We start from the raw sequence: 27,566 nt of genomic DNA on the forward strand, positions 1-27,566 counted from the left end.
GAAAATCAAATGTAATACTGTGGCTAGCACAGTTTGTTTTGTTTGGGCATTTATGCATTCAACAAAGATTTAAATAACACCTGCTGTGGTCCAGCCACTATGCTCAACACTGAGGATACAAACATAAGGAAATCTTCATTCTGCACTCAGAGGCTCACAGTACTTTTTGGTGGAAGAAACAAGAGAATGATTTTGGTGGAAGAAACAGATCCTTAAAACAGCACCTCTAAAACAGCACCTCTAAAACAGCAATTCAAACACAAAATAGGACTTGGATCTCTCAGAGGTGGCTACAAGTGCACATGTCTTTTGGCTTCAGGTTTCAAGAAAAGTCAACGGACAGCCCAAAACTCCCAAATGCAATAGCTCTGGAGACCAACCTTTACACAAAATTGTTAGCTAAGAATGAAGAGCAGAAACATGCGTAGGGTTTACTATTTAAAAAGATGATGGAATAAAATTACATTTGTGACTTATGGATGCGGTCTGTTTCCTAAACAAATATATCTTCTCACTGTCCCCCTGCCAAGTGAACTTAAAATATTCAGTAGGGGTGCCTCGGTGGCTCAGTCAGTTAAGTGTCCGACTCTTGATCTCAACTCAGGTCTTGATCTCAGGGTCCTGAGTTCAAGCCCCGCGTTGGGCTCCATGCTGGGTGTGGAGTCTACTTAAAAAAAAAAAAAAAAAAAAAAAATACTCAGTGAATCTCAGTCTTGGTGGTATATTCCATGTTTAACAAACAACATTTTGTAATTCAAAAGTGTTGTAGGGGGCAATAATCCTAATTGCAATTAAGGAATTAAAACCCATATACTCTATCCTGACAAAACTGAAAGGATAAAAATTATTCTAATTATTCTATATGGAAACGGGTCACTTTCAACATGCTTGAAAACAGGTGTAGGTGGAAGATGTGTGCGTACATGTAGGTGTGTACACATGTGTTATGCACACACAAGACAGAAAGGAAGGAAGAGAAAGTAAGACAGCACAAGTAAGGGATGGCAAGATCCTCAGAATCAATAGGAAAACCACTGGAGAAGGTGGCTGCAGACTTGATTTCTGGTCCTGTCACTGACAGCCACAAAGCCGTGCCCTCTCGTGGGCAATTTACCAGCTATAAAAGTATTTGGACTTAACGACTTCATCTTATAGGTCTAATATTTTCGGATTCTTAACTACTCAAACCAAAGAACTGAAAATCTACTCAGAACAATTTTTATTTATACATCCTCTTTTCATTTACTCACTTCTAACAATTAAGAATCATATACAAAATCATGGTCTTAGTTTTCAAAGACTTCTCTACTCGGACTCCCAAACTCATGTAAGATCTGTACAGGAGTTAGCAACTATTAATTATATGCAGATGATAACAGATGGGAAGGAAGCAGAAGCTCAGCAGAGAAGACAAGTCCAAATCAAATGTTAAAGGTCAAAAGTGACATAGATGTACTTCCTAGTATAAACAACAGTCAAAATATGGAAAGAGCCCAGATGTCCATGGACAGATGAATGGATAAAGAAGATGTAGTGTGTGTACACACACACACACACAGGAATACTACTCAGCCAACAAAAAGAATGAAATCTTGCCATTTGCAATGACTTGGATGGAACTAGATGGTATTATGCTAAGTAAAATAAGTCAGTCAGAGAAAGACAAACATCACAGGATTTCACCCATATGTGGAATTTAAGAAATAAAACAGATGAACATTAGGGAAGGGAAGAAAAAATAAGATGAAAACAGAAAGGGAAATGGGAGAAGATATTTGCAAATGACATATCAGATAAAAGGCTAGTATCCAAAATCTATAAAGAACTTATCAAACTCAACACCCAAAGAACAAATGATCCAATCAAGAAATGGGCAAAAGACATGAACAGACATTTTGCCAAAGAAGACATCCAAATGGCCAAAAGACACATGAAAAAGTGCTCAACATCGCTTGGCATCAGGGAAATCCAAATCAAAACCTCAATGAGATACCACTTCACACCAGTCAGAATGGCTAAAATTAACAAGTCAGGAAATGACAAATGTTGGCGGGGATGCAGAGAAAGGGGAACCCTCCTACACTGTTGGTGGGAATGCAAGCTGGTGCAGCCACTCTGGAAAACAGTATGGAAGTTCCTCAAAAAGTTGAAAATAGAGCTACCGTATGACCCACCAATTGCACTACTGGATATTTACCTCAAAGATAAAAATGTAGGGATCCGAAGGGGTACGTGCACCCTGATGTTTATAGCAGCAATGTCCACAATAGCCAAACTACGGAAAGAGCCAAGATGTCCATCCACAGATGAATGGATAAAGAAGATGTGGTGTGTATATATATACAATGGAATATTATGCAGCCATCAAAAGGAATGAAAGCTTGCCATTTGCAACGACGTGGATGGAACTGGAAGGTGTTATGCTGAGCGAAATAAGTCAATCAGAGAAAGACATGTATCATATGACCTCACTGATATGAGGAATTCTTAATCTCAGGAAACAAACCGAGGGTTGCTGGAGTGGTGGGGGGTGGGAGGAATGGGGTGGCTGGGTGATGGACACTGGGGAGGGTATGTGCTATGGTGAGCACTGTGAATTATGTAAGACTGATGAATACATTATATGTTAAAAAAAAAAGAAGATAGTAGGAAGGGAAAAATGAAGGGGGGAAATCGGAGGGGGAGATGAACCATGAGAGACTATGGACTCTGAGAAACAAACTGAGGGTTCTAGAGGGGAGGGGGGTGGGGGGGATGGGTTAGCCTGGTGATGGGTATTCAAGAGGGCACATACTGAATGGAGCACTGGGTGTTATAATGAATCATGGAACACTACATCAAAAAGTAATGATGTAATGTATGGTGATTAACATAACATAATAAAATTAAAAAAAAAAAGAAAGAAAGAAAATAGAGCTACCCTACAACCCAGCAACTGCACTACTGGGTATTTACCTCAAAGATACAAATGTAGTGATCCGAAGGGGCATGTGTTTATAGCAGCAATGTCCACAATAGCCAAACTATGGAAAGAGCCTAGATGTCCATCAACAGATGAACGGATAAAGAAGATGTGGTGTACACACAAACACACACACACAGGAATATTATGCAGCCATCAAAAAATGAAATCTTGCCATTTGCAAGGACGTGGATGGAACTAGAGGGTATTATGCTGAGCAAAATAAGTCAATCAGAGAAAGACAAGCATCATATGATCTCACTGATATGAGGAATTTGAGAAACAAGACAGAGGACCATAGGGGAAGGGAGGGAAAAATGAAACAAGACGAAACCAGAGAGGGAGACAAACCATAAGAGACTCTTAATCTCAAGAAACAGACTGAGGGTTGCTGGAGTGGAGAGGAGTGGGAGGGATGGGGTGGCTGGGTGATGGACATTGGGGAGGATATGTGCTATGGTGAGCGCTGTGAATTGTGTTAGACTAATGAATCACAGACCTGTACCCCTGAAACAAATAATACATTATATGTTTATAAAAAAAGAAAGAGAAAGAAAGAAAGGAAGAAAGGAAGAAAGGAAGAAAGGAAGGAAGGAAGGAAGGAAGGGAGGCAAACCACAGGGGACCCTTAACTCTAGGAAACAAACTGAGGGTTGCTGGAGGGGAGGGGGGTGTGGGGATGGGGTAACTTGGGGATGGACATTAAGCAGGGCACTTGATGTAATGAGCCCTGGGTGTTATATGCAATTGATGAATCACTAAATTCTACCCCTAAAATTAATAATACACTATATGTTAACTAAATTGAATTTAAATAATTTTTTTAAAATAATAAAAAAAAATTAAAGAAGTGAGATTTAAGCTGAGCTTAATAACTTCAAATCATACTTCCATGAAGGACCAGGTCCAGTACACTCAGCCAATTATACAGAATTCTGAGGAAGAAAAATCAAGTGAGAAAGGAGTAGTCAACAACTGGCAAACGTGACATTGGAAAGGGGCCCCAGGATGCAGATGGAGTGAGACGTTCCAGGTCATTAATATTTACAGCATTTCATCCATCCACTGATGTGCAAATGTCAAAATTACCGGAGTGTGAAAATCAGAAAAACTTCCTTTCTAACTTACTTATTTCAGCTATAAATACCTCTAAAACCCTGAAGTCCCAAGCAGAAATATAATACCTGGCTCTCCTCTAATTTAAGACCTATAATCCATCACTGTCGGAATCCTCATTTATATTTAGTGTTTTATCTCGATAATCTCTGAATAATCTCTTTATACTATCATTACCCTAATTTAGGATCTTAAACCTCTGCACCAGCCTCAGAACTGCCCTTCAGAGTAAAGCACTGTGAATCCTGTAAAGGGCAATAACTGAGAACTCTAGAATATTATTCTAGCTCTGGCTCTGACTTTCCCTCTGGTTAGACCCTGAAGCTCCACATATCTCGAGTCTCTTTCTTTTTCTCTTTTTTTAAAGATTTATTTATTTATTTTAGAGAGAGAGTGAGAGAGCAGGGGGGAAGGGCAGAGGGAGAGAGAGTCCCAAACAGACTCTGCCCTACGCATGGAGCCCAACGTGGGGCTCGATCTCATGACCCTGGGATCAGGGCCTGAGCTGAAATCAAGAGTCAGTCGCTTAACCGACTGAGCCACAGAGAGGCGCGTCAAATCTCTCTTCTAATTCTATTGCCATTACCCTCAATTCAAGCCTTGTCATCTTTTCATCTGACCACTGCTTAACAGCTGCCCCCACAATCCTTCAACAATCCAGCCCCCAGAGAAGGCCCCAAAATAAAAACCCTAACAGGTTCTCTGCTGTTTATAATATAAAATCTACAAAATCTAAATTCCTAAAAATATAACTTATGTAACCTTTTGGTCCAGCTTTTGTCTACTTTTCTGGCCTCATCCCCTACCATGCCCTTATTCACACCCTGCAGTCCAGCAAGACTAAACTTCATGTAGCTACCATGAGATTCCAGGTTCTTTTACCTCCTATCTTCCCTTTTACTTCCTCTGGCTAGAATCTTTTTCCCCAGCTATGACTACACACTTCTAATTAACCATCAAGGTTCAGATTAATTGTACTGTCTGCAATGGGATGGTTTTTCCAGTCTCTCCCCTCTTCATGGGCATGAAACGTATTCTCCAATTCTTCCCTGTGGCTTGTGCAGGTATCTGTAGATTTACAATGCTCAGAGTTTTATTCTGAGGCCCTTAAAGGCAGGGGCTACATTTTATTCCTATCTGAGGTCTCCAGTGCCTTTCATGGTAACAGACAGAGCAAGAGTCAGTAAGAGTGTTTATTTCCAAAATAAGGAAGCTGAACAAAATGATGACTAAAATTCTCTCTACGAATAATAAAACAAAGACAAACCGTTCCTCAAAACAGCAAAAATGACAGGTTTTCCTGTTTCTTTGAACATGAACTACAGTAAATTAAGGGTCCCTTCACTTCTTCCTTTACCCTTTCCTCCTCAAAACAATACCTTGTGATAAAATCCACCATCTGAGATTTAGGGATAGGGGCCACTCTCAAATAAGAAATGCAATTTGTGAGCTTTCAAAGCACATTAAAAAAAAAAAAGTCATTGTGCTGGAAGAGACTTTAGATGTGATCTTTCCATTTTTCTAACTATTAAGAGAAGACTGAGAAAGAACTTTTGTTAGTTGCAGAAGTTATAAAAAGAACTGAGGGTGTAATTCAGAGCTTTCCAGAAGATTCTGCCTCTCCCTGAAAAGCAAGAGGTTCAAAGAAAATAAGAGCAGCAAACACCACCAGAAAGAGGGAAAGGAATCCAATACAACTCATAACGTTCTTTGATAGCCAGTATTTCATTGGACTCCCCCAAACAACCTATGAGGCAAAAGGGACAGAGATTATTTTCCAAATGCTATAGGGAAGGAATATAGACTCAGAGAGGTGGACCAAATGCCTCAAAGTCATACAGTTAAAAGTGTTAAGAGTTCATACCAGAATCCACATGTCCCAAAACTTAGAAAGTGTTCCATCAATGAACAAAAATTTTCAAATCAAAGAAAACTATGGGATAGCCACAACAGGATTTATAATCTAATAGTGAAAGGCATGAGAGGGACAGACACAGAGTCTTCTTCCCTGCCCTGGTTGCTGACTCCACAGAGAAAACCAGTCCCAGCATGACTCCCTCCCACACCCCAAATCCTCACAGGTCTTTGTAGCGCTTCTGGAGCTGAGCCTGAGCTTTCAGATCTTCCTCCTGAAGCTGCTTAGCCACCTGGAGATCATGCTGGACCAAACGGTTCCGCTGAATGTTCGATGCCAAATGATGCTCGACTGGACAGAAAGATTGAAGAGAGGAATGACAATGCTGTGTTTTTTGGGTTTATTAATCCTATGCCTCACAATAACTGAAGAAGAGCTTTTCCATTAAAAAGAGCTTCACATCCACAACTTCACTGTATGCTCTCAATAATGCTATATTAACAGGCAGCAGAGGAATTACTCTTCTTATCTTTCCATTAATAAAAGTGAGGATCAGAAAGGTTAAGTAATTTGCCCTTGGTCACATGGCGAACAGTGATAGTACCAGGTCTTCCACACAAATACTCCAAGGCCAAGGCCAAGGCTCCTTCTGCTCCACCAGTTGACACTCTCTTTATAAACTACATTTTTCAAGACTTAATTTTTATATTGACACATGAATGATTCTCAAATTACATATTCACAAATATGTACTTTTATATAACATATATAGCTTAGATTTAGCTTCCATAATTACATACATAAATATTAAGAAAAATCCGCAATCTAGATACTGCCAATGCCTGGAAAGATCTGGTTCAGGCCCCTCTTCTAGGGGAAGGAACAGATGCCAGATAGTGTCTCCCTCCTGTAACACTAGGGCAAGAGAAAAGGTTCAAGTCCCTCTTTTCCTCCCACCTACCCAACAGTCTCCTCTTCCCTGGCAGATGCCATACTTCAAAATACCCAGAATTTCGTTCTCCACGCAGGTGACATTTGCCTAGATAAATCCCTCAGCATAGATGGACAGTGTGGCCTGGTGACGCTGTTCTCTCCTGCCTCACCCTAAGAAACCTGCCTCAAGCTACCACTAAAAAAGAAAACAGAAGGAACATAATGAGGGCCATTACTCACTCTCTTGTTCCTGTAGGCTGTGGGCCAGGGTGTGGTCCTCTAAGACAGCAAAATCTCGGCACACTGCAGAGGATGAGGGAAGAAAAGCAAACAAGAAGACTCATTGGTGATATTTTAATATATGTTAAAAAAAGAATTGTGTTTACTTCAAAGATAAATTCAAGTATTTTAGGATGATCAACTTTATAATATGCAATGCAAAACAGTGACTAGTTAGTATTAAGTCTTCATTCACAAAAATCCACATAGTACCTGCTCAGTGCCAAGCATAGGGTGTCACAAAATAACGGTTAGCTCTGGTCCCTGGCCTAACTATATTAACCACAGATTCAGAACCCAGAGGTACAGAAATTCTAATCCACACCTATTAAGAGAGGGCAAGAACTGCTGCCATAATTCAAGAGACAAGAACGTTCTGCATACTGCAGCTGAGAGAAAACTGAGTTCTCGCATGGTCAGAGGAGTTAAGAGAAATCTAGCCTTTGCCTCAGTCATCTAGGGTTGAGGGGATCCTCTCCCAGAGACTGACATCTAGCCTGGTGTCCCTAAGGAAAAACACACCTTTATTAGTCCCTCGGGACTAGGAACAGATCTCTACCTCAAGGATAATCACATTTTTTAATGGGTCCACACCCTCAGACATGAGCTAGAACTGGCTCCCTAGGTCTCTCTAAATGTAGAGCTCCCTAAAATGAATCTGTATACCAAAAGAAAATAGGAACCTTAGGGGATACATAAACCTGCCCCTAACGTTGCCTTGATTTGGAGATCCAGGCAGGAGCACTCATTGGCCTATCTTTTTAGAAGCAAATGGGAAGAGATGGTCTCCAAGGTCCACTCTACCCCAAAACCCGTTTCTTAACACAAGCATATACATAAAACAATACTTACGAAGGACTCGTATCATATGTTTTTAATATACAACACTGACACAAACTGAATTTAGAATTGTGCTCACCTACAGAGAGAGACAAAGGGCAGGAGTGCTTTTTATTTGTTTGTCTTAAGGACATGTAGTTTAGGTGATACCTTCTTACTCTATTCCAAACATGTAACTCACATTAAAAAAGGAAAATTCCTCAAAGCCATAAACTACTACAATAGGTAGGACTCAGAAAACTGTACCATAGGAATACCAGAGGTTATAGATTTCTTTCTGCAGCTCTGGATTTGCCTATGAGGACATTTAACTAAAATGGAATAAAGAAGCACATCTTTGCCATTCTTAGCACTTACATATGCTGACATTATACATTCATGTAGCCCTGTACCTGAGAAATAATGCAATAAAAAAGTAGGTAGATCTTGGACATTAAGGTTACTCCAAAATGGTTTTACGAATCATTTCTGCCCAAGAACCATTTAAACTATATATGACCTGTTTACCCCTTGTTCCAATGCAACTGTGAAACTAGTAATTCCAGTAGAAAGTCCTATTCTTTAACATCAGATATATTCTCAGCAAATTCTAACAACTGTGTCCCAGATCCTAGTCTGTATTTCAGAGAATGAAAGTGCTTTCAAAATGAGCTAGTTAACCCTTTCGATTACTAGGTGAGGAAAATGAGGGCCCGAAGGAACCAAGGACTTACTAAGGTCGTATGCAGTTTGTTAGTGACAAGGCGAGAGGAGAGCTCTTTCCCTTCCTGACACCATGAAAGTTCTCCTGGACTTCAGGCAGACCAGGAGGCTGGGACAGACCAGAGGAGACATCCGATACTGACCAAATGCTTAGCTAATTAATAGTAATTGATTAAATGGCTAAGACATGTAGGATTTAGTTCCCAGAAAACAAATATTCAGAATCAATTAACCAAAATGGATGTAATCAAATCTTGTGCAAAAGAATGCTATTTTAACATGCTGCCTTATTATCTGAAGTGCTTTTATTGTACTACGAAAGTTTATGTCTGTATACTAAAGTCAGTATTAGTTTTAGATTAAGATTAGATTGATTGTTGAGATTAAGATTTTTCAATTCATGGATGGCAACCTATTATTAGGTCATAAAATCAATTTACTAAGACTAGAACAAGCATTTAAAAATGAATAGGCCAGAGAATAGAGTATAACATACACAGTGGAGGAAACGATAGTATGGAGAAACTTTTTCAGTTTTACACACATACACACATATGTACACACACACACAGGTATATATACATACATATGATGTGTATTAGGCCACAATATAAAACATATATCATCCTGTAGGTTACAGTCAAAAAAACTTAAAAGCCACTTCAATTTATGTTATCAAGGCAGAAAGTTATGTCAAACAATATATTTTATATATTTTTAATGTCATGCTGAATAAAATTAAAAAATTATAAAATTATTGCAGTTTTCCACGTGGATAACCATGTGAAGAACTGCAGTATTTAATATCTTTTTCTTTTAGTCAGTGCAACATTAAAAACACAATGTTTATGGATATAAACACCTGTAATAAAAATATGTTTTTAATATACAACACTGACACAAACTGAATTTAGAATTGTGCTCACCTACAGAGAGAGACAAAGGGCAGGAGTGTCTTTGCTATATCAGATGAAGTTCTATTGCTTTACGAACAAAATAGAGAAGACTAAAGCAAATAAGGCAAATATTAACATCTATTAAATTTGACCAATAGGTTTGTGGGTTTCTGTATTTCTTTTGCTTTTTGTAATTTTTTATATATTACATTTTAAATTCTGTAATTAAATACAAACTTTTTAAAAATCGACATCTTTAATTCCATCAACAGCATATATTGCTAAATCATAAACATGGAGACACATTAACATATCATAACAGGTACAAGGAGTTTATGAATTACTGGCTACCGTAACAATGACTCTTCTCAATGATTTCTTAATATTTAAACAACAAGAACAAATTATACTCAATTATTGTGATTTGATCCTAAATCTTCTTAGAGCATATATGGGTTAGGGCTTGAGTTAGAAGAGAATCTAGAAGATCTTCAATGACTACAAGGAAGTGCACACACTCATACACAGAGTTGTACTGTCAATACACTGACTTAGCACTTCAGAGTTTACTAAGAACTTCCAAATATATAATCTCATTTATACCAAGTATTATGTGTTTAATCCAGTTTCTTCTGCATCCACTCTAGTTCCCTTCAAGATGTGCCTCTGTATTCTTCACAGCAAGACTCTACTACAAGCTGGAAAACAATCACACACCCAGCCAGCTTTGTAAATCAGTAACCAGACTGGCAATTATAGAAAAATTTCATAGCCAGGCCAAGTTCAGAGCCTAGGTCTTTGCTCCTTCCCTAATCTACTTCAAAGTAAACAGTATAAACCTTACTGAGGGTAAACAGAATAAATTCACCATACCTGACCTTTCCCTGCAGGCAAATTTAAGATGTACCCCTGGAGGGGCACCTGGGTGGCTCAGTTGGTTAAGCGACTGCCTTCGGTCAGGTCATGATCCCAGGGTCCTGGGATCCAGCCCCACATCGGGCTCCCTGCTCGGCGGGAAGCCTGCTTCTCCCTTTCCCACTCCCCCTGCTTGTGTTCCTCTCTTGCGGTCTCTCTCTCTGTCAAATAAATAAATAAAATCTTTAAAAAAAAAAAAAAAAAAAAAAAAAGATGTACCCCTGGACCCTGAACTCTTATCCTTCCACTGCTCAAACTTTCTTCCTCCTATGTTCACTTTCACTCACCCAAATTCCAGGCTGATCTTGCCATTAAGGCAATGCCATCACTCCCCTCATTCCTATTCAGACTTCCCTCTAACCTCAAATATTTTCCCCACAATTAGGGCATGGTAGCTAAGTCTCTTTTGAAAACTGATAACCATGCAACTCTGCCTCCTTGCTTTTGAAGAGGATCAACAGAAAGTCCCGTATTTATCCTTCAATTCAAATACACAGCTGCCTCCACAACCAGTTGCAAACTCTTCAGGGCAGGGACCTTGTGGGACTACTCTCTGCACCTTCCACACAATTAGCACTGGATGTAGCATGTAGTAAGACTTCAAGAGATATTAATAGAAAAAAAAAATGAAGAAACACTGGTCAACAAAGTTAAAAAACAGTAAAAATGCCAGAGACTAAAGAAGAAAACAATTTTATGAATAGAATTAAGCTTGTTGTTATGACAGCATCACTGAGACTTGTAAAATTTTCAAATATCATTTAAATAAAAACTAGAAACCTTCCCATTCCCATTAAATGAAATAGAGTTTTAGTGATTTTTTTAATCCAGATATATACACATAAGTATACAATGAATTAGTTTACATTAACCCAAGCAAATCTCAGAAATAAGCGGGATTTTTATACACACACACACACACACACACTCCCCCCCCCATCCATTTTCCTTGAAGAGAGAGATTTTCATTCATTTTTGAATCTCCCTAAATAAAAGACATAGCATGTAGGGGCGCCTGGGTGGCTCAGTCGTTGAGCGTCTGCCTTCGGCTCAGGTCATGATCCTAGGGTCCTGGGATCGAGCCCCACATCAGGCTCCCTGCTCAGCGGGAAGCCTGCTTCTCCCTCTCCCACTCCCCCTGCTTGTGTTCCCTCTCTCACTGTGTCTCTCTCTGTCAAATAAATAAAATCTTTAAAAAAAAAAAAAAGACATAGCATGTATCTAGTAAAACATTCATTCGACAAACACTTGCTGAGCTCTCTTTTAGGATAAATAAATCATCTCCAAGCCATCAAGAAGGTAGAGATGACAGAAAAGTACATAAACATAATATAATTTAATAAATGTTATAAAGACCTACAGAATATTCTTTGAAGGCATAAATAATGGAGGAGTTATGCTTGTTATGAATTGGAGGTAAGTATAAGGAATGGGAGTGACTCAGACAGAGGTATCAAGAAACCTTAAAGTAACTAGCATACAAAACAAATTTCAAAGGAAGGTTAAAATTCTTGTAAGGGCAAAAGGGGTAGGCATTCTCAGTGGAGAGACCAATTAACTCTTACAAACCAGAAAAACAGTGAAGAAATCATTCCCCTTCTGTCCTTTTACCCACATCCCAAAACTTTCTGAAAATACGATTCTAATGAGTCAATCTTTACAAGCTTGCACCCACATACAAATGCCTGGATTAATAATACATTCACTAGAAACTATTTCTTTCAACTGTGTCTGTATTGCTTTTTATGTTCTGGTATAGCTTGTGAATTATTCTATTTTTGCATAAATGCTGTTAGCAGCAGATGGAATACATACTCATTACATTGAGAGCAGGGATGATACTTGCTTTCCTTTGCTCTGTACACATGAAAACAGCCTCTATGAATGAGGATGATATCCCAGAAACATTTTGTCTTGAAAAGTTTGGTAAAATGACAGGCTGCCACAGTTGCTGCTGATGGAGCACTCTGTTGATGACAATGTACTTTCATATTTATTCCTCCTAACCACCTGAAGGTAAAACGCTTTATCAATATTCTCATTTTATTTATGAGGAAACGAAGGCTCAGAGAAATAAAGTAACTTGACCAAGATAGCCCAACAAATAAACAAATGAATTGGAAACCAAACCAAGTTCTTCTGACCCCAAATATTTCTGCTCAAAGAACTCCTGGAAGAAATAATGAGTCTAGGGTGCCTGGGTGGCTCAGTCGTTAAGCGTCTGACTTTGGCTCAGGTCATGATCCCAGGGTCCTGGGATCGAGTCCCACATCGGGCTCCCTGCTCGGCGGGAAGCCTGCTTCTCCCTCTCCCACTTCCTCTGCTTGTGTTCCTGCTCTCGCTATCTCTCTCTCTGTCAAATAAATAAATAAAATCTTTAAAAAAAAAAAAAAGAAGTAATGAGTCTATAATTCATTATGTCAGAAAAGAGTAATAGTAAATAAGACAAATCTGCATTCGGTTCTCTGAAATAGCGGATACAAAAGAATTTAGGTAAGGCTGGTACATGCGCTCAGAAGGTGGATTCTAGGTCCCAAAATAGAGCAATAAAAATGGGACCTCAGAGTCTCCTAAAAAAATGGGACCTCACTTATTTTGTCTATCTCCCAAGAATAAGTCTCGAGGAATCAGTCTGTGTTCACTTCTGAAAAACAAGGGCAATAAAAAGTTCTTTTCATTTGCAGTGTTTCATGGGTGATCTACAAGAAAATCCCTCAGCTGTGAGTATGGTGGGAAATTCTGAGGAAAATCTCCCTTTGGGATCTAACCATCTCCCCCCACGTCCCCCACTCTCTACCCAACATCAATGAGCTTCCCTCCCTTTGCAAAAACACTATTAATGAATTTCAGACTAATGTGTCCAAGAGATGCTGAAGACAATTTGAATGAAGAAATAACATATGTAAATCCTTATGCCTTTGTTTCTTGCCCTACAAAAGGAATGTCTCCCTAATTTATTAAAGAAGAGTTTCTTTTCTTTATTTAAAGCTCTAATAAAATTGCCTGAGTAAAAGAGAAATGGATGCAGGAGAAACTGTAAACAGTTATCACCCTAATGACAAGTCCTCGACATTTTCAGCCCCAACAAAGTTTACATACATAGGGACTAAGAGTATACCAATATCACCAACACTGATACCAACACCAAAACGGACCCCTACCCCCAGTACCACCACCATCAGCCTGGGAACTTCTTAGGGATGCCCAGCTGCAGACTGTGGACAACTCTCTTAACCATCTGCCCCAATAATGAGTCCCAAAATAGCAGACATAGCTTTGAGTCACTGACCACTCTGACAATTGAAACTTCCCTTTCAGGCAGAAGGTTGAAACAATGAGAATAAGATCTCAGTGATGTTTGAGCAATTAATTTACTAGCGAATAAAGGGTAACTGAAACCTTTGATCCTTCTGACTTTTAGTGTCCTAGATGTCCATCCTGTTGAAATTAACAAAATCCAAGTACGGTATGACAGAAGGAGGAGAGTGGCACCTAATTTTGGCTGATGAAAAATTGGTAAACGACATTGTGTTCTGTCTTCATTTTCTTTGTTCCTAGTCAAAGTAGCCAATGGCAGGACTACTTTTCTGATCAAGTCTCCAAATCCCCTGTTCTATCCCATATACTATGGTTATTCCTTCTGTCTAGAAGATAGAGGATCCTTCTGAGAAGAGACCCATGATAGAATTAAGTCAGATCCACTTTTCTGTAATAGTTATCCTTAGTATAACTGCCCCCCTTACTAAACTACCTGCAAAGTGCACATAGATTTCTGTAATTCCTTTATGAAAGACAGACTTTCATCTACATTTTGTACAAATGATTGAGTCAAGTACTATTAACCAATGTTTCAACTGTTTGGGGATTTTTATGGTTATTGGTTTTGGTTTATGTTTTGGTTGGTTGGTGTGGGTGTAGAACACAGAGAACAGGAGAGTCTTGCAAGTCTGAAGGAAGCTTAGTCACCATAACACAGATTGTGTGAGTGTCTGCCTGAGGCACCTCTCCACTGTCTAAAAAATTCATAATCAACTTTCAAAACCCTCATTCAAATGTCATTTCTCTATTTATCCAATCGTATAGAATAAAACCCAAACCATCACAACTGACTCTCACACACCCAGCAGATTCACCTATGCTTTTTTTTCCCCTGGTGATTTCACAGCATATAGTAAATACAGTATTATAACACTAATCATATTATAATTACCTTTACCTATCTGTTTCCCCAGCATACATTCAAGATCCTGCAAGGCAGGAAAAATATTATGGGTCATTTTCTCTCCAACATTTATCACAATGCCTGAGATAATGATTTTCAAATAAATACTTGTGGAAATGAGGGCTCCTAAGAAAAAAGATGACTAATAAAAATAATGATGTACAATTAAATATTGCATTTTTTGCAGATATGAGCCATCATCACCTTCCAGCTCACCTGAAAAAAGGCTGAGGAGCTGCATGTCTACCCACATTACTTAAAATGACAGTAAAGGCAGGGGGGCGGTGCATGGGTGGCTCAGTTAAGTGTGCGACTCTTGATTTCGGCTCAGGTCATGATCGCAGGGGTCATGAAATCAAGCCCGTGTCAGGCTCCCTGCTCAGCGGGGAGTCTGCTTCTCTCCCTCTGCCCTTTTTCTTGCTCGCTCTCTCTCTAAAATAAATAAATAAATCTTAAAAATAAAATAACAGTAAAGGGTTTCTGCTTCCGTCACCCAAATTACAGACATATGTATTATAATGGATAGAAGCTGATAGAATCCTAGAATATCTAGAAAGGTAGTACACTCAGACAGATGGTCAATTGTTGGTCCCTTTAGACCGCAATTAAACGCATAATTCAATTAATGAAGAAATGATGGCTCTCAGAGTTGGAATAACAATGCCAAGATCACACAAATAAGTGTTATTTCTAAGATTAGACCCCCAGACTATGAAAAATGTGTCTATACAGGAGGATATGTGTTAAGCTAAATAACCCAACAGGATGCATAGGATGTACATGGCATTTTGAAGCAGAGAATGCGATCTGTACTAAGGTGCTGATAGGAACTTTCAGAATCTTGGAGCTAGCATCCTGAATCACTTGAGAAAAAGTTCCTCATGTCTTCAGAAATACTCTACAGTAGCAGGCTGCCAAACAGTCCTGAAAATTAGAAAGTGTTAGTAAATTAAGGTAAATGAAAACAGGTCAAGGTTGGAAGAAGCAAAAAAAAAAAAAAAAAAGGCAGGGGATGTTTGTAATAGGAAAACATCTTCCAGGTGAATTATCCTGCCACAAATATTAAAGATAGAAAGCTACCCTTTTCATAAAAACCTCTACAAGGACCAGAATAGTGTAACTCAGGATCTTCTGCAAAGTTTACCAAATATCTGGTCTGCTAAAGCCACTGCTTTGGTGACAGCACCAAACTGTCTTAGAGTATCAAGAATCTTAATCTCATGTGAATATCTCTAAGAATAATAAAGGCCCTGGATGATAGGCCAGGTTCCCTAGTTTGTTCAAATATTTCTAAACTTCAAACACTGTTCATAAAAATGTGCTGATTCATCACTTTCTTAAAATTATAGAAACTGATTATCAGAAAGAGCTTTAGCAGTTGTCAAGTCTAGCCTTATCCTGTCCAAATAACCATCCTCTTAAATATTTCAGCCCCAGGAAGCCCATTTCCTTTCAACGCAGTCCCCCTGTAAATAACTATAAGTAAAAGGGTCTTTAGAAAGGTAAAACTTGCCAATCTATAGAGATTATCCACTGATCCTCTTTCCAGCTTTGGGTAGATGGGGGTGTTTTGTATAAACAATGGCACTCTGAAATCTGTTGTTTTATATACCCTATAGATAGATGGCTATCCATGTGGCTTATCATATGAACCAGGCACAAGTAAAGGTACTCTCCCTTATATGGGCTGATCTTGGGAGACTTTCTGACTATAGGTGACATAACTGACTTTTCAACTTCATAAAATATTAGGAAGGATAAACACTAAAATCCTAACACTGATCATGTACTATAGAATTACAATGTCACTCATTTTCCTTTTTAAGCATTTCTATATTCTCCAATTTATCTACCATGAAGGGTAGTCTTATTATTTATAATCCTTTTAATAATATTTTATAATAAAATATATGTTTTTAATCTAATTTTCACATCTAAACAATGAAACAACAAATATTTACTAGGAAAAAATGAGTTGCACTAGCAATGTTTTCTTCATTCAGTTTAATTATACTGTTTCCTTAAGGTAACAGAATCAAAGGTTTATTTTTGTTATTGTTAAGGAAAAAAGTATGCTAGCAAATATAAAGTCTACATAAGGCCCCCAATTTGTATCTGATCTTCCTGAGAACCAAAGCAAGCAGGGAAATATGAAAGTTGCTCAGTTTTCATTACCTAAAAAAGAAAGAACACCAGTTCTTCACTGAATAGAAATGTTTTGGGATGTCTGGGTGGCTCAGTCGGTTAAGTGTCTGCCTTCAGCTCTGGTCATGATCCCAGGGTCCCAGGATTGAGTCCGGCATCAGGCTCCCTGCTCCACGGGGAGCCTGCTTCTCTCTCTGCCTGCCACTCTCCCTGCTTGTGCTCTCTCCCTCTCTGACAAATAAATAAAATCTTAAAAAAAAAAAAAGTTTTACTAGCAGCAAACAAGAAACTAAATTGTTATAATGCTAGAACTTAAATAGGAAACACTAAATTATATAATGGACATCATCAATAGTTCAAGCATGAGTTTTAAACGTGTGCCTAGACACACACACACACACACACACACACACACACACACACACAACCTTCAACAAAAGCACAAGACTAAGCACAATAAAGAGACATTTTAAAAAGCAAAACAACTGATTTAATCCCAACATTTCACTCTGATGCAATTTATTAAAATCGGTTCCTGAGTTATTTTTTTTTCTAATCCCCCAAATTCCAAGTTAAATGAAAACCCCAGTAACCCAAACCACTTGTTTGGCAAGTGGATATATTATAGTTAACCACAGACACACTAGATTGCAGGCAAGTGGGTTTTGAAAATGCTGAGATAATGTAAGTCCTCAAATCAGAAGTACTACTTTAATATCACAAACCATCTACATCATTATCAGAGACCACAGAGTAACTGGGTAACTTATTGGAAAAGTGAAAATGCCTGAGTCAGAAATTTCAGAGCAAAAGATTGAGGGTGAGAGGAAAAGTGAGAAAGTGGGGGGAGGGAAGGTAGCAGGGTAGAAACAGAGCAGTATTTACCCATCCTGGTAGAACTGTCAGGTAAGACTTCCCATAAGGAAATACCTGACTCAAGTTATCATAAAGGATAAAAAAAATACCCACAAACACAAACAACCTCACAAGCTTCCTGTGTTTGCAGGCATCAACTTTATGGATCAGTACTCTGAAGCCAAACTTTTTTGTGTTGGCAGTAACAAAAAAAAGCTACTCAAGAAAAGTTACAACTCAGACCTTGTCTATTTTCAGAAAAAGCAGATCTAGATACTAACGCAAATCACTGAAAGTGAGCTTCCTTTCTTCTCAAGAAGCATCCCATAATCTCAAAAGGAGCTCAACCTAGAGGTCACTTGGTCTGCCTTCCCAACAAACTGGTGCTTGGGTTCTGTCCTTGCATTCCCACCAAGTGATCATGAGTGAGGCTCCCTTCAAAATCCCATATGATGTACATCTACATCATCTAATATTGGAACAGATGTTAGAAAAGATCTCCTTAAACTAGACCAAATCTGAATGTTCTATTGATCCATCATTATTCTATCCACTAGGGTTACAATCTTTTCCCCATACTGTATATGGTAGCCACTACTCACATGTAGCTATTTCTTCAAATTAACTAAAATTAATTTTAAAAATTCAGTTCCTCAGTCTCACTAGCCACATTTTCAGTGCTAAATAACTATGTGGGGCTGATGCCTACCATTTTGGACAGTGTGGAATACAGAACATTTCCACCACCACAGAAGCTCTACTGGACAGCACTGCTCTAAACAATAATCACAGTGTGATAAATCGGTTATTGCTAACTTAGACAACTGAACCACTCAGCAGCATTCAAAGACATTTTAATCATTCGTGGTATGTGTACACACACATGTGCATATGCACTTATATTTTAACCAACAGATGTAACTCACTTTACAGTATGGGCAACCAAGGGTTTTGAATATATTATTGGTTTTGTGTTAGCCACTGATTTATCTTCAAAATTCTTGTAAGGTATTTCTCCTATTCCTTTTTCTTCAACGATAAAGTGATGGTAATTTTGCTAACTTCAGCAGAGTGAAAAAAATCAAAAGTTGTTCTACATTTATCAAACAACTACTCTGCAGATTTATGTCACAGAAACAAAGTGAGCAAATCTCCACTTAGAAAGGAAAGTGAAGAGATTTTTAATACAGTTAAAGGAATTCAATTCTGGGAAATACACATACTGGTGGGCTACTGAATAAACCCACCGGAACACTAATACTTACTTAACCACTTACTGAAGAACTCTGCATTCTAATTAGCAAATGTACATTTGTGAACCTCAAATGACCTTGAAAATTAAACTGATCAAAGGTGGAGAAGATTCTCCGAAGTTTACTGTCTTTGGTGCACTCCTTAAAGAACAATTACATTTCACGTGGATGCTCCACTTCAGAACAGTTCAGAAATATATGAATTTACACAGCAGCTAAATAAATTAATTACTTTTAATATCACAAAAATGATTTAAAAGAAATCACTCCTGCTTTAAAATGATTTATTTTTTAAATGGATTTAAAATTTCCTAATTGAACATAAAAAGATGACTATCAAAATTACACTTAGAGGGGCACCTGGGTGGCTCAGTCCATTAAGCTTCAGACTCTTGGTTTTGGCTCAGGTCATGATCTCAGTGTCCTGGGATCCAGCAGCGAATTGGGCTCTGTGTTCAGCACGGAGTCTGTTTGCCCTTTCCCTTCCCCTGTTCCTCCCCCCACCCCCCACCTCAAATAAATAAAATCTTAAAAAAAAATTACATTTAGAAAATGATGGGGCGCCTGGGTGGCTTAGTCGTTAAGCGGCTGCCTTCGGCTCGGGTCATGATCCCGGGGTTCTGGGATCGAGCCCGGCATCGGGCTCCCTGCTCAGCAGGAAGCCTGCTTCTTCCTCTCCCACTCCCCCTGCACAGTGTTCCCTCTCTCACTGTTTCTCTCTCTGTCAAATAAATAAATAAAATCTTAAAAAAAAATTAAAAAAGAAAATGATGAAACTCTTTACACAGTGTTTTCTGCAATACACTACACAGAACACTTGTATTCAGTGAATACTCACTGCATAAGGATGCAGTACAGTGTAACTAAGTACTCTTACTCTGATTGCAGTCCTGGCTCTAACACTCAGTAGATGAATAATCTTGAACAAATTAATATAACTTACGTTTGCTCACCTGAAATATGGGAGTGATAGCAACCACTATAAGTACTTGAGCACTGCAGGAAATTTGTACATTAAAAAAAAAAAAAAAGTATTGGGGCGCCTGGGTGGCTCAGTCGCTTAAGCTTCTGCCTTCAGCTCAGGTCATGATCCCAGGGTCCCGGGATCGAGCCCCGCATCAGGCTCCATGCTCCTCAGGAAGCCTGCTTCTCCCTGTCCCACTCCCCCTGCTTGTGTTCCCTCTCTCGCTGTCTCTCTCTCTGTCAAATAAATAAATAAAATCTTTAAAAAAAAAAAAAGTATTCACAAATTATTCTGATGGAGATAGTCAGACTTTCTATGTAGAAAACAACAGACCCTTAATAACCACAAGCAGTCCTCAAGATACCCAAAATACTTAAATACCTTTAGATAAGCAGTAGCAGATATTTTTTTCAAAGCAATTTTCCACTAAGAATATCCAGATTGTAAGAATTTATTGCTTTTATTTTTATTGCATGTATCCCTAAAGAAACTCCAACCTTCTGTTGTTCCACTATTTGAATGGCGCTTTTCCTGGCATTTAAACAAGCCCTCAAATGGTTTGGCAGCCCTCAAATGGTTTTGGTTTCTGTTTGCCTTAGCCTAGAAAGAAAAGCCACCCATCTCCTTAAACCCCTGTAGGATAAACCCAGTCATGCCCATTAAAACCCAAAAGATCACATCCAACCCAACTTAAGTACAAGTTTACACCAAGAAAAGAAAACCATTTTGGTTTATTGGCTTCATATGACAAGAGAGTTTCCTTAAGTACTAGCTACTGCAAATTCTATTTACCCTGAGTCAGATATTTCCACTTTCAACTTCTCTTCTGCAAAGAGATACTTTAGCTAGCACTTTCTTTCCTATTAGGATTAGTAAACACATTTCAATTTCAAAAAATCAAGAGTAAGGGGCGCCTGGGTAGCTCAGTTGGTTAACCGTCTGACTCTTGATTTCGGCTCAGGTCACGATCTCAGATCATGAGATCAAGCCCCGAGTGGGGCTCTGCTCAGCATGGAGTCAGCTTCAAATTCTCTCCTTCTCCCACTGCCCCTCTCCCCTCTCACACTCTCTCTAAAAAAATAATTTTTTTTTAAAAATCAAGAGTAATACTCAAAATCCGCCCCGCCCCAAAATTCTGTTTCAAATATCAGTCATGGGGTAAGTAGGCATGGTAAAAAGATTCTCTTAGAATCTTGCTCCCATAAAGCAAATTGTACTACTCACAGTTCCACTCTGGTAACCATTTGTCAGAACTCTACACACAATTCTAGTAATCTTAGATCATATAAATCTAAAAGTATGAACAAAAAACAAATGGGTAAATCTTGAGATTTTTGGAATTTTACTCTGATATGTTGCCATATGCTCAATAATTGGTCATGTTTACTGACCAGAAATGTGTTTTTCTACAAGATATCTTGAGATCATGGGTACATTCTTAGAATTTAGGGGAATGCCTCCCCAGAAGATCAAGAGATTTATCTTCCTAATTATAATACAAGTAGGCTTACATTTAAATCAGATTTCCTAGAAATAGCGTCTAAACAGAAGGAAGCAACCCAACAGTAAATTGAAAGAAGTTGGCCTGTATTTCAAAGCACACCTAGAAAATCCCTACCCTGATAACAGGGAGTTGTGCCAAGAGTTTAAAAAGTGATTCTGTCGGGGTGCCTGGGTGGCTTAGTTGATTAAGCATCTGCCTTTGGCTCAGGTCATGATCCCGGGGTCCTGGAATCGAGCCCTGCATCGGGCTCCCTGCTCAGTGGGGAGCCTGCTTCTCCCTCTGCCTGCTGCTCCCCCTGCTTGTGTGCTCTCTCTGTGTCTCTCTCTCTGTGTCAAATAAATAAATAAAATCTTAAAAAAAAAAAAAGTGATTCTGTCAACCACTTTGGCTCTCTGTAGTTCATCAGAGGGGATATTTTATTTTATTTTGTAAAGATTTACTTATTTTTTAGAGAGAACATGTGCGCATAAGCAGGAGTGGCAGAGGGAGAGGGAGAGAGAATCTCAAGCCGACTCCACACTGAGCACAGAGCCTGATGCAGGGCTTGATGTCAAGACCCTGAGATCACAACCTGAGCCAAAATCAAGAGTCCAACACTTAACCAACTGCGCCACCTAGGAGGCCCTATCATTATCATCATCATCATCATTATTATTATTATTATTTTATTGAGAAAAATTTGTGTTCACTTTAGTGGTACTTAAAAGTTAGATGTGCACTTTTGATGGTTCCTTATTCCTAAAGAGAGCTGGAAACACAGCTACTACTATGGGAAGAAAGAAGCAAAACCTGAAGCATAGAAGTAAATTCCAATAAGAAGAAAGCTGAGATTTCTTCAATAATACAAAAATAAAGAGTATATAAAGTGGCAACATTATTCTGTTTTGGATTTTTCCTACTGTTGAAGAGTTATTTCAGAGGGAAACAAAACAAAACAAACTTTGGAGCTACACAGATCAGGATTCAAATATTGCTTACTTAATGGCTATAAAAGACCCTGGGCAAGTTATTTAATCTCTTCAAGCCTCAGGTTCCTCCTTTGTAAAATGAGAATAAATGTCTTGAGAACTAAATTAGGTTAAGTGAGGGGCCAAGGAATACATCTGTCACTCAATAAAAGGAAACTCAATAAATGGAACCTATTATTATTGGCAGCATCAGAATTAAGGAATTCTTAGGTTCCATAGTTATGTCCCATTAAGTATTTCTTCCAGTCAGGTCCCTTAACTAAGTCACTGATTAACACAGATCTAGTCACTTGTCTAGCATAGAATCTATAATAGAATATGCAATCATTGCTTTGTCTTATGATGTGTAGAAATGTTTTCTGGCAAAGAATTAAACTGTAATCAACAGCTTACTACATTTCTATAGCTCTTTCTAACCTATGTCCAACTGAAGGAGAATGTTTCCTACACATATTGTGGGCCTGAATCAAAGGAAAATCAGTATGTATAAAATGTTTAATAAGCTCCATCACTTCAAACTTTTTTTTAATTGAATATCGAGTTAGAAAGCAAAGTAGAATTATATACGAAAGTCATATAATTAATAGTTTAATCAACATCAAGAATGACAGGAGGGTATGAGTAGAGGTATAACTGGTCAAAATGTAAACACACTAACATGTAAATTAAAAACAGTGCATGCCTAAAACTAGATGGATTTTCCTAATTTCTGTTCTTTGAGTTGCTCTAGTGAAGGCTTTCTGCCAAATCCACATGACATCTTGGTATCTTTACTATAAGAAATATAGATATTTCTTGCCCAGTGTATGGAAATATGGCTTTACTACAGCATATAAGGAACACACAAGTACAAAAGAGCCTTGTTCTTAATTCCAGACATCTGACAGAATTTTAGTTCTGCTTCTGTCAGCAGCTCACCAAGTGACCTCTGACAAGTCACTTTCCAAATCAGAACCTCAATGGCCTGAGCTGTAAGGAAACAGTCCAAATTAAGAATTCATCCAACTTTGGGGCACCTGCGTTGCTCAGTCCATTAAGCATCTGCCTTCAGCTCAGGTCATGATCCTAGGGTCCTGGGATCAAGCCCCAGGTCGGGCTCCCTGCTCGGTGGGGAACTTGCTTCTCCCTCTGCCCTTTCCCCTACCAACTCGTCCTCTCTCTCTCTCTCTCTCTCTCAAATAAAATCTTAAAAAAAAAAAAAAAGAATTCATCCAACTTAGACATAGGGTTGCATGAAATGTACTTGATTCAGAGTAAGTGATATACACTTGTCTCTTGGACACAAGCATATCATCAAAAATGTGATCATCACAGCCTATATAAAAGACTACCCTATAGAATAACTGTTGTGTTTCTCCTGCACCAAATACTGCTTTCTTCGTAAAATGAGACCATGTTATCAGTCATTTAGTGTTCAATGAATATAAATGTGAACTGTGTCATTAACTAAAAGGCTTATGTGGGGCCAGATGATCACAGTACAGCCTGTGAAAGTGAGCACCCTCCATATTCAGAATGCTTCTCAGAGATCACCAAATGTTTTAAGTTCAAGTGGAATGTGTTAAAATGCCTTGGATTTCTCTCTGCAATGCTACTGAAACTGGCTTCAGTACATTCTACAGTATACTTGGTTATCATGTAATTCCCCTGCAGAGGAAGTGAAAGAAAATCAGGGGCAGCTGCATCTGTGAACAGGAAGACAAGTTGTCCAAATCCTTTCTGCTCTACAGGATTTACTTGCTTCACTGTTTTTTAAAGGAGTCAAAATTATTTTGGTGGTTTTTTAAAAAAATTAAAATAATAGCTGCCTACAAATATAAATTTATTTTTTATAGCACTGCCTGTTTTGAAAGCAGTGTTAACTCCTAATATATCATATGAAGCTCTTTGAAAGGGACTAAACAGTGTGCCCTAAGTTAGAAAACCATTCCAAATTAAGTACAATTGGACATATTCATGCCCAAAGCAAAAACTCTTGAGCTCTTGCTCATGCTTTCCCACCTTCTTTTGATCATAAATCACTCAAAGTTTGCAATATGTACATCCACCTCTTTGGTCTCCAACCCAAAACTTTCAGATTCTTCACAATTATCTCCCCTTATAATCAAGAACTTTAAAAATACGTGTTATGCTTGATCCGTTTAGTTAAGCTTCATAAGAACCTTGCTCCCTTTATGTCAAAATAAATCTGAGAGAAAATAGTAAACATAAAAATTATGAATGGAACCCAACACCATCTAAGAAACTTAACTGGATTCTCTAGTAACAGTGACAAAATGATACCATATAACATTCCTGGAAAATATGCACACATTAGCACTGTTTTACATAACTAAAGTCAATCCATAAACAAGTAAGCTCACTGTCTGCAAAGGAAATTACTGTGTGTTTTCAGGCCTTGATTTAACCTCAATACCAATCAACATCTTACAGAAATTTGAGAAATGGAAAAAAAAAATACAACAAAAAGTAAAAGCGACTTGTTCCTAGTCTTCTATTCCTACCCCTATGAATTCATGCAAATGATCATAGCTCTTACTCTAGTGTCATCAGTTCAGTTAGCTCAGGTCAGTCTGCCCACCGAGCACAAGCTGTCAGTCTGACGAGTTTTCTGGATATCTCCTATATGTAAGGATCCCCCAAAAATACTGAAATCAGTCAGCCGCCAGTCTCATGTTGAGAGAGAAAGAGTAAATTAATACAGAGAATGATCATGTTGCTTTAGGAAATAAGTAGTTCAAATTGGGTTGAAGAAATCACAGAAAAGAAGAAACAGGGCAGGGCAGACTTAACAGAAAATGAGCACTTGAGCGAGACCTGGTGGGGGTGGGAGGGTGTACAAACAGGCCGAATTTGGATAGTGGAGAAAGAAACTCCAGGTAGAGCAACAGGGCTCACAGGAACAACAGTCTGGAAGAAGTGAAAAAGTCAAAGTATTACAGGGCAATTTGAACAGTAATGTCATCAAGAGCTTGACTGTATACCACTACATTTTTACAGAAAGTTTTCATATCCATTTCTGCAGTTAACTGTCATCACAAGCCCATGTATTAGGCACAGTAAATATTATCTCCAATAAACAGCTAAGGAAACTAAAGCTTAGACATACTGCGTGTTATCTCTGAGTTCTTACACCTAATAGGTGGTAAATAGGAGATATGAAACCAGGTCTTACAAGTCTAGGTTCAAGGTATTTCCCTTTAGAAAGAAGTCAGTCTGCTGAAGTTAAATTTTATACCATAAGTCTGATTTCAATTGGGATGAATTATTTAATGTATCAGTAAACTAGAGCAAATACTGCAAAATAATTCTAGAAGAGCTCAATTACTAAAAAGATGCTTGGCAGAGTAAAAAGGTAGCCTTCTTCTATATTTAAAAATAAAAAAAAATGATAGGCATATTACATATTGCCAAGTAAAGGAATCAGAAATGTCTGCATTTCTTACCTCCCTTTAATTGGCACAAATCTTTTCAACATCTGTTCTCTACATTTTGGGGGGAATATATGGAGAGAACCCACAAATGGGGAACAGAAAGAAAACTAAAAAAAATAAAATTTTGATAAACCCAAATATGAATAGCTGAATGACACCCTAATGATTTCTATTCTATAATCTAAAGAATAAGTTTTCATGTTTTACATAGTAATCAATTATGAAACAGAAAACAAATTTAGAACCTCAAGACAATCTATGATAGACAGGTACCCTTTGGGTTTTAAGTGCCAATGAAAACTTCACATATCCAGAAGAGGACCTCATTCAGTCATCACATCCAACTGCCCGTGGTATTTCAGCAATGTCTCCTTTAGTTGTGTGATTACCAGTATCCATCTACTCTGGTGAAATTATTAGAATCATCGCTTTTACTCACAGTGTCTAGGTTTGGCCTATAAATTCTTTGGCGACCCTGTCTTTAAGCCTAGTAGTTATCCTAGTGTGGGGAGCTTGAAAGTCACTGACACCAAGTTCCTGGACTTCAGGGATGTTAAAAGCACAGTAAACTGGGGTGTACCCATGGCTCCCCAACCATTTTCTAAATCTCCAGTTTCTCCTCTCCAACATACACACACAGCCAAAATGACCTTATGGAGACTGGTCTGTGAACCTCTAATGGGGTAACTATAAAAAGAAAAGAAGAAATGCTTTGTGGGTCCACTGAAGCCCAATTTGAAATAATAAGGTCTGACCATGGAAACCTGGGAAAACACGAGAAGCAGACATGTCAAGTTAAAATCTAGCCATCACTGATAGGATAAGGGACCTTTTGTAGGCAAAGCCAGGAAGTGATTGTAAATGCAGACACTGAGAATGGGCAGTTCTTTCCAAATAGCTATTGGCCCAGATGTTAGACCAAGCTCAAGAAGTGCAGATGGGGGGCGCCTGGGTGGCTCAGTCGTTGAGCGTCTGCCTTCGGCTCGGGTCATGATCCCAGGGTCCTGGGATCGAGCCCCACGTCGGGCTCCCTGCTCAGCGGGAAGCCTGCTTCTCCCTCTCCCACTCCCCTTGCTTGTGTTCCCTCTCTCGCTGTCTCTCTCTCTGTCAAATAAATAAATAAAATCTAAAAAAAAAAAAAAAAAAAAAGAAGTGCAGATGGGGCGACAATGATCTTTAATCAAGTCTCTTCTTTCTCTACTTCAGGTTTCCCATCTAGGCAATAAAGACTTTTGACAGTATTTGTCAACCCTAACATTCTATATTTTACAGACCTTCATAATATGAAAGAAAAAAACTAACATTTTAAAGCATTTGATAGAAAAGTGCTACTAAAATATTACTGTAATTAATACAATAAAGTAAATCATGGACTCCTCTATATAGTCATTAAAAAAAAAAAAACAAAGACAAAAACAAATGTTGTTGATTGGGAGGCAGTGAAGAGGGAAAGATACCCTTATAAACCACTCACACTTTTTCTATATGCAGTTAAAAGTCCTGAAGTAAAGTTAATGGAAAGTGACTCAGCCTTTATGACTCATTAGAAAAATAAAAGCCAAAAAAGTCCAGTGGAGACTCCCCTGGTATTTGGTCATTGAGGAGCTGTGTTGAGACTGGAAACAATCATTACACACTAAGCCTTCGAAGCGGAGTGGTAAATCAACCTAGGTACTTCTGACAGAAGTTTCTAAGAAGACGAAGTAACACTCCTTCATGCAAA

General features: G+C 38.5%; 1 protein-coding gene across 4 annotated transcripts in view; it reads right to left on the reverse strand.

The window, feature by feature from the left end:
- CCDC50 (coiled-coil domain containing 50) overlaps positions 1–27,566 on the reverse strand; it is a 70,640-nt gene that overhangs the window by 34,634 nt on the left and 8,440 nt on the right. For all 4 annotated transcript variants that reach the window (XM_036097496.2, XM_036097498.2, XM_036097501.2 and 1 more), the window contains exons 2-3: positions 7,107–7,169; positions 6,158–6,284 (exon numbers count right to left, since the gene is read on the reverse strand). In XM_036097496.2, coding sequence (XP_035953389.1) covers positions 6,158–6,284; positions 7,107–7,169 — 190 coding nt within the window. The remainder of the gene's footprint in view (positions 1–6,157; positions 6,285–7,106; positions 7,170–27,566) is intronic.

This window comes from Halichoerus grypus, chromosome 1 (genome assembly GCF_964656455.1).
Source record: "Halichoerus grypus chromosome 1, mHalGry1.hap1.1, whole genome shotgun sequence".
NCBI classification, from domain to species: Eukaryota; Metazoa; Chordata; class Mammalia; order Carnivora; family Phocidae; genus Halichoerus; species Halichoerus grypus.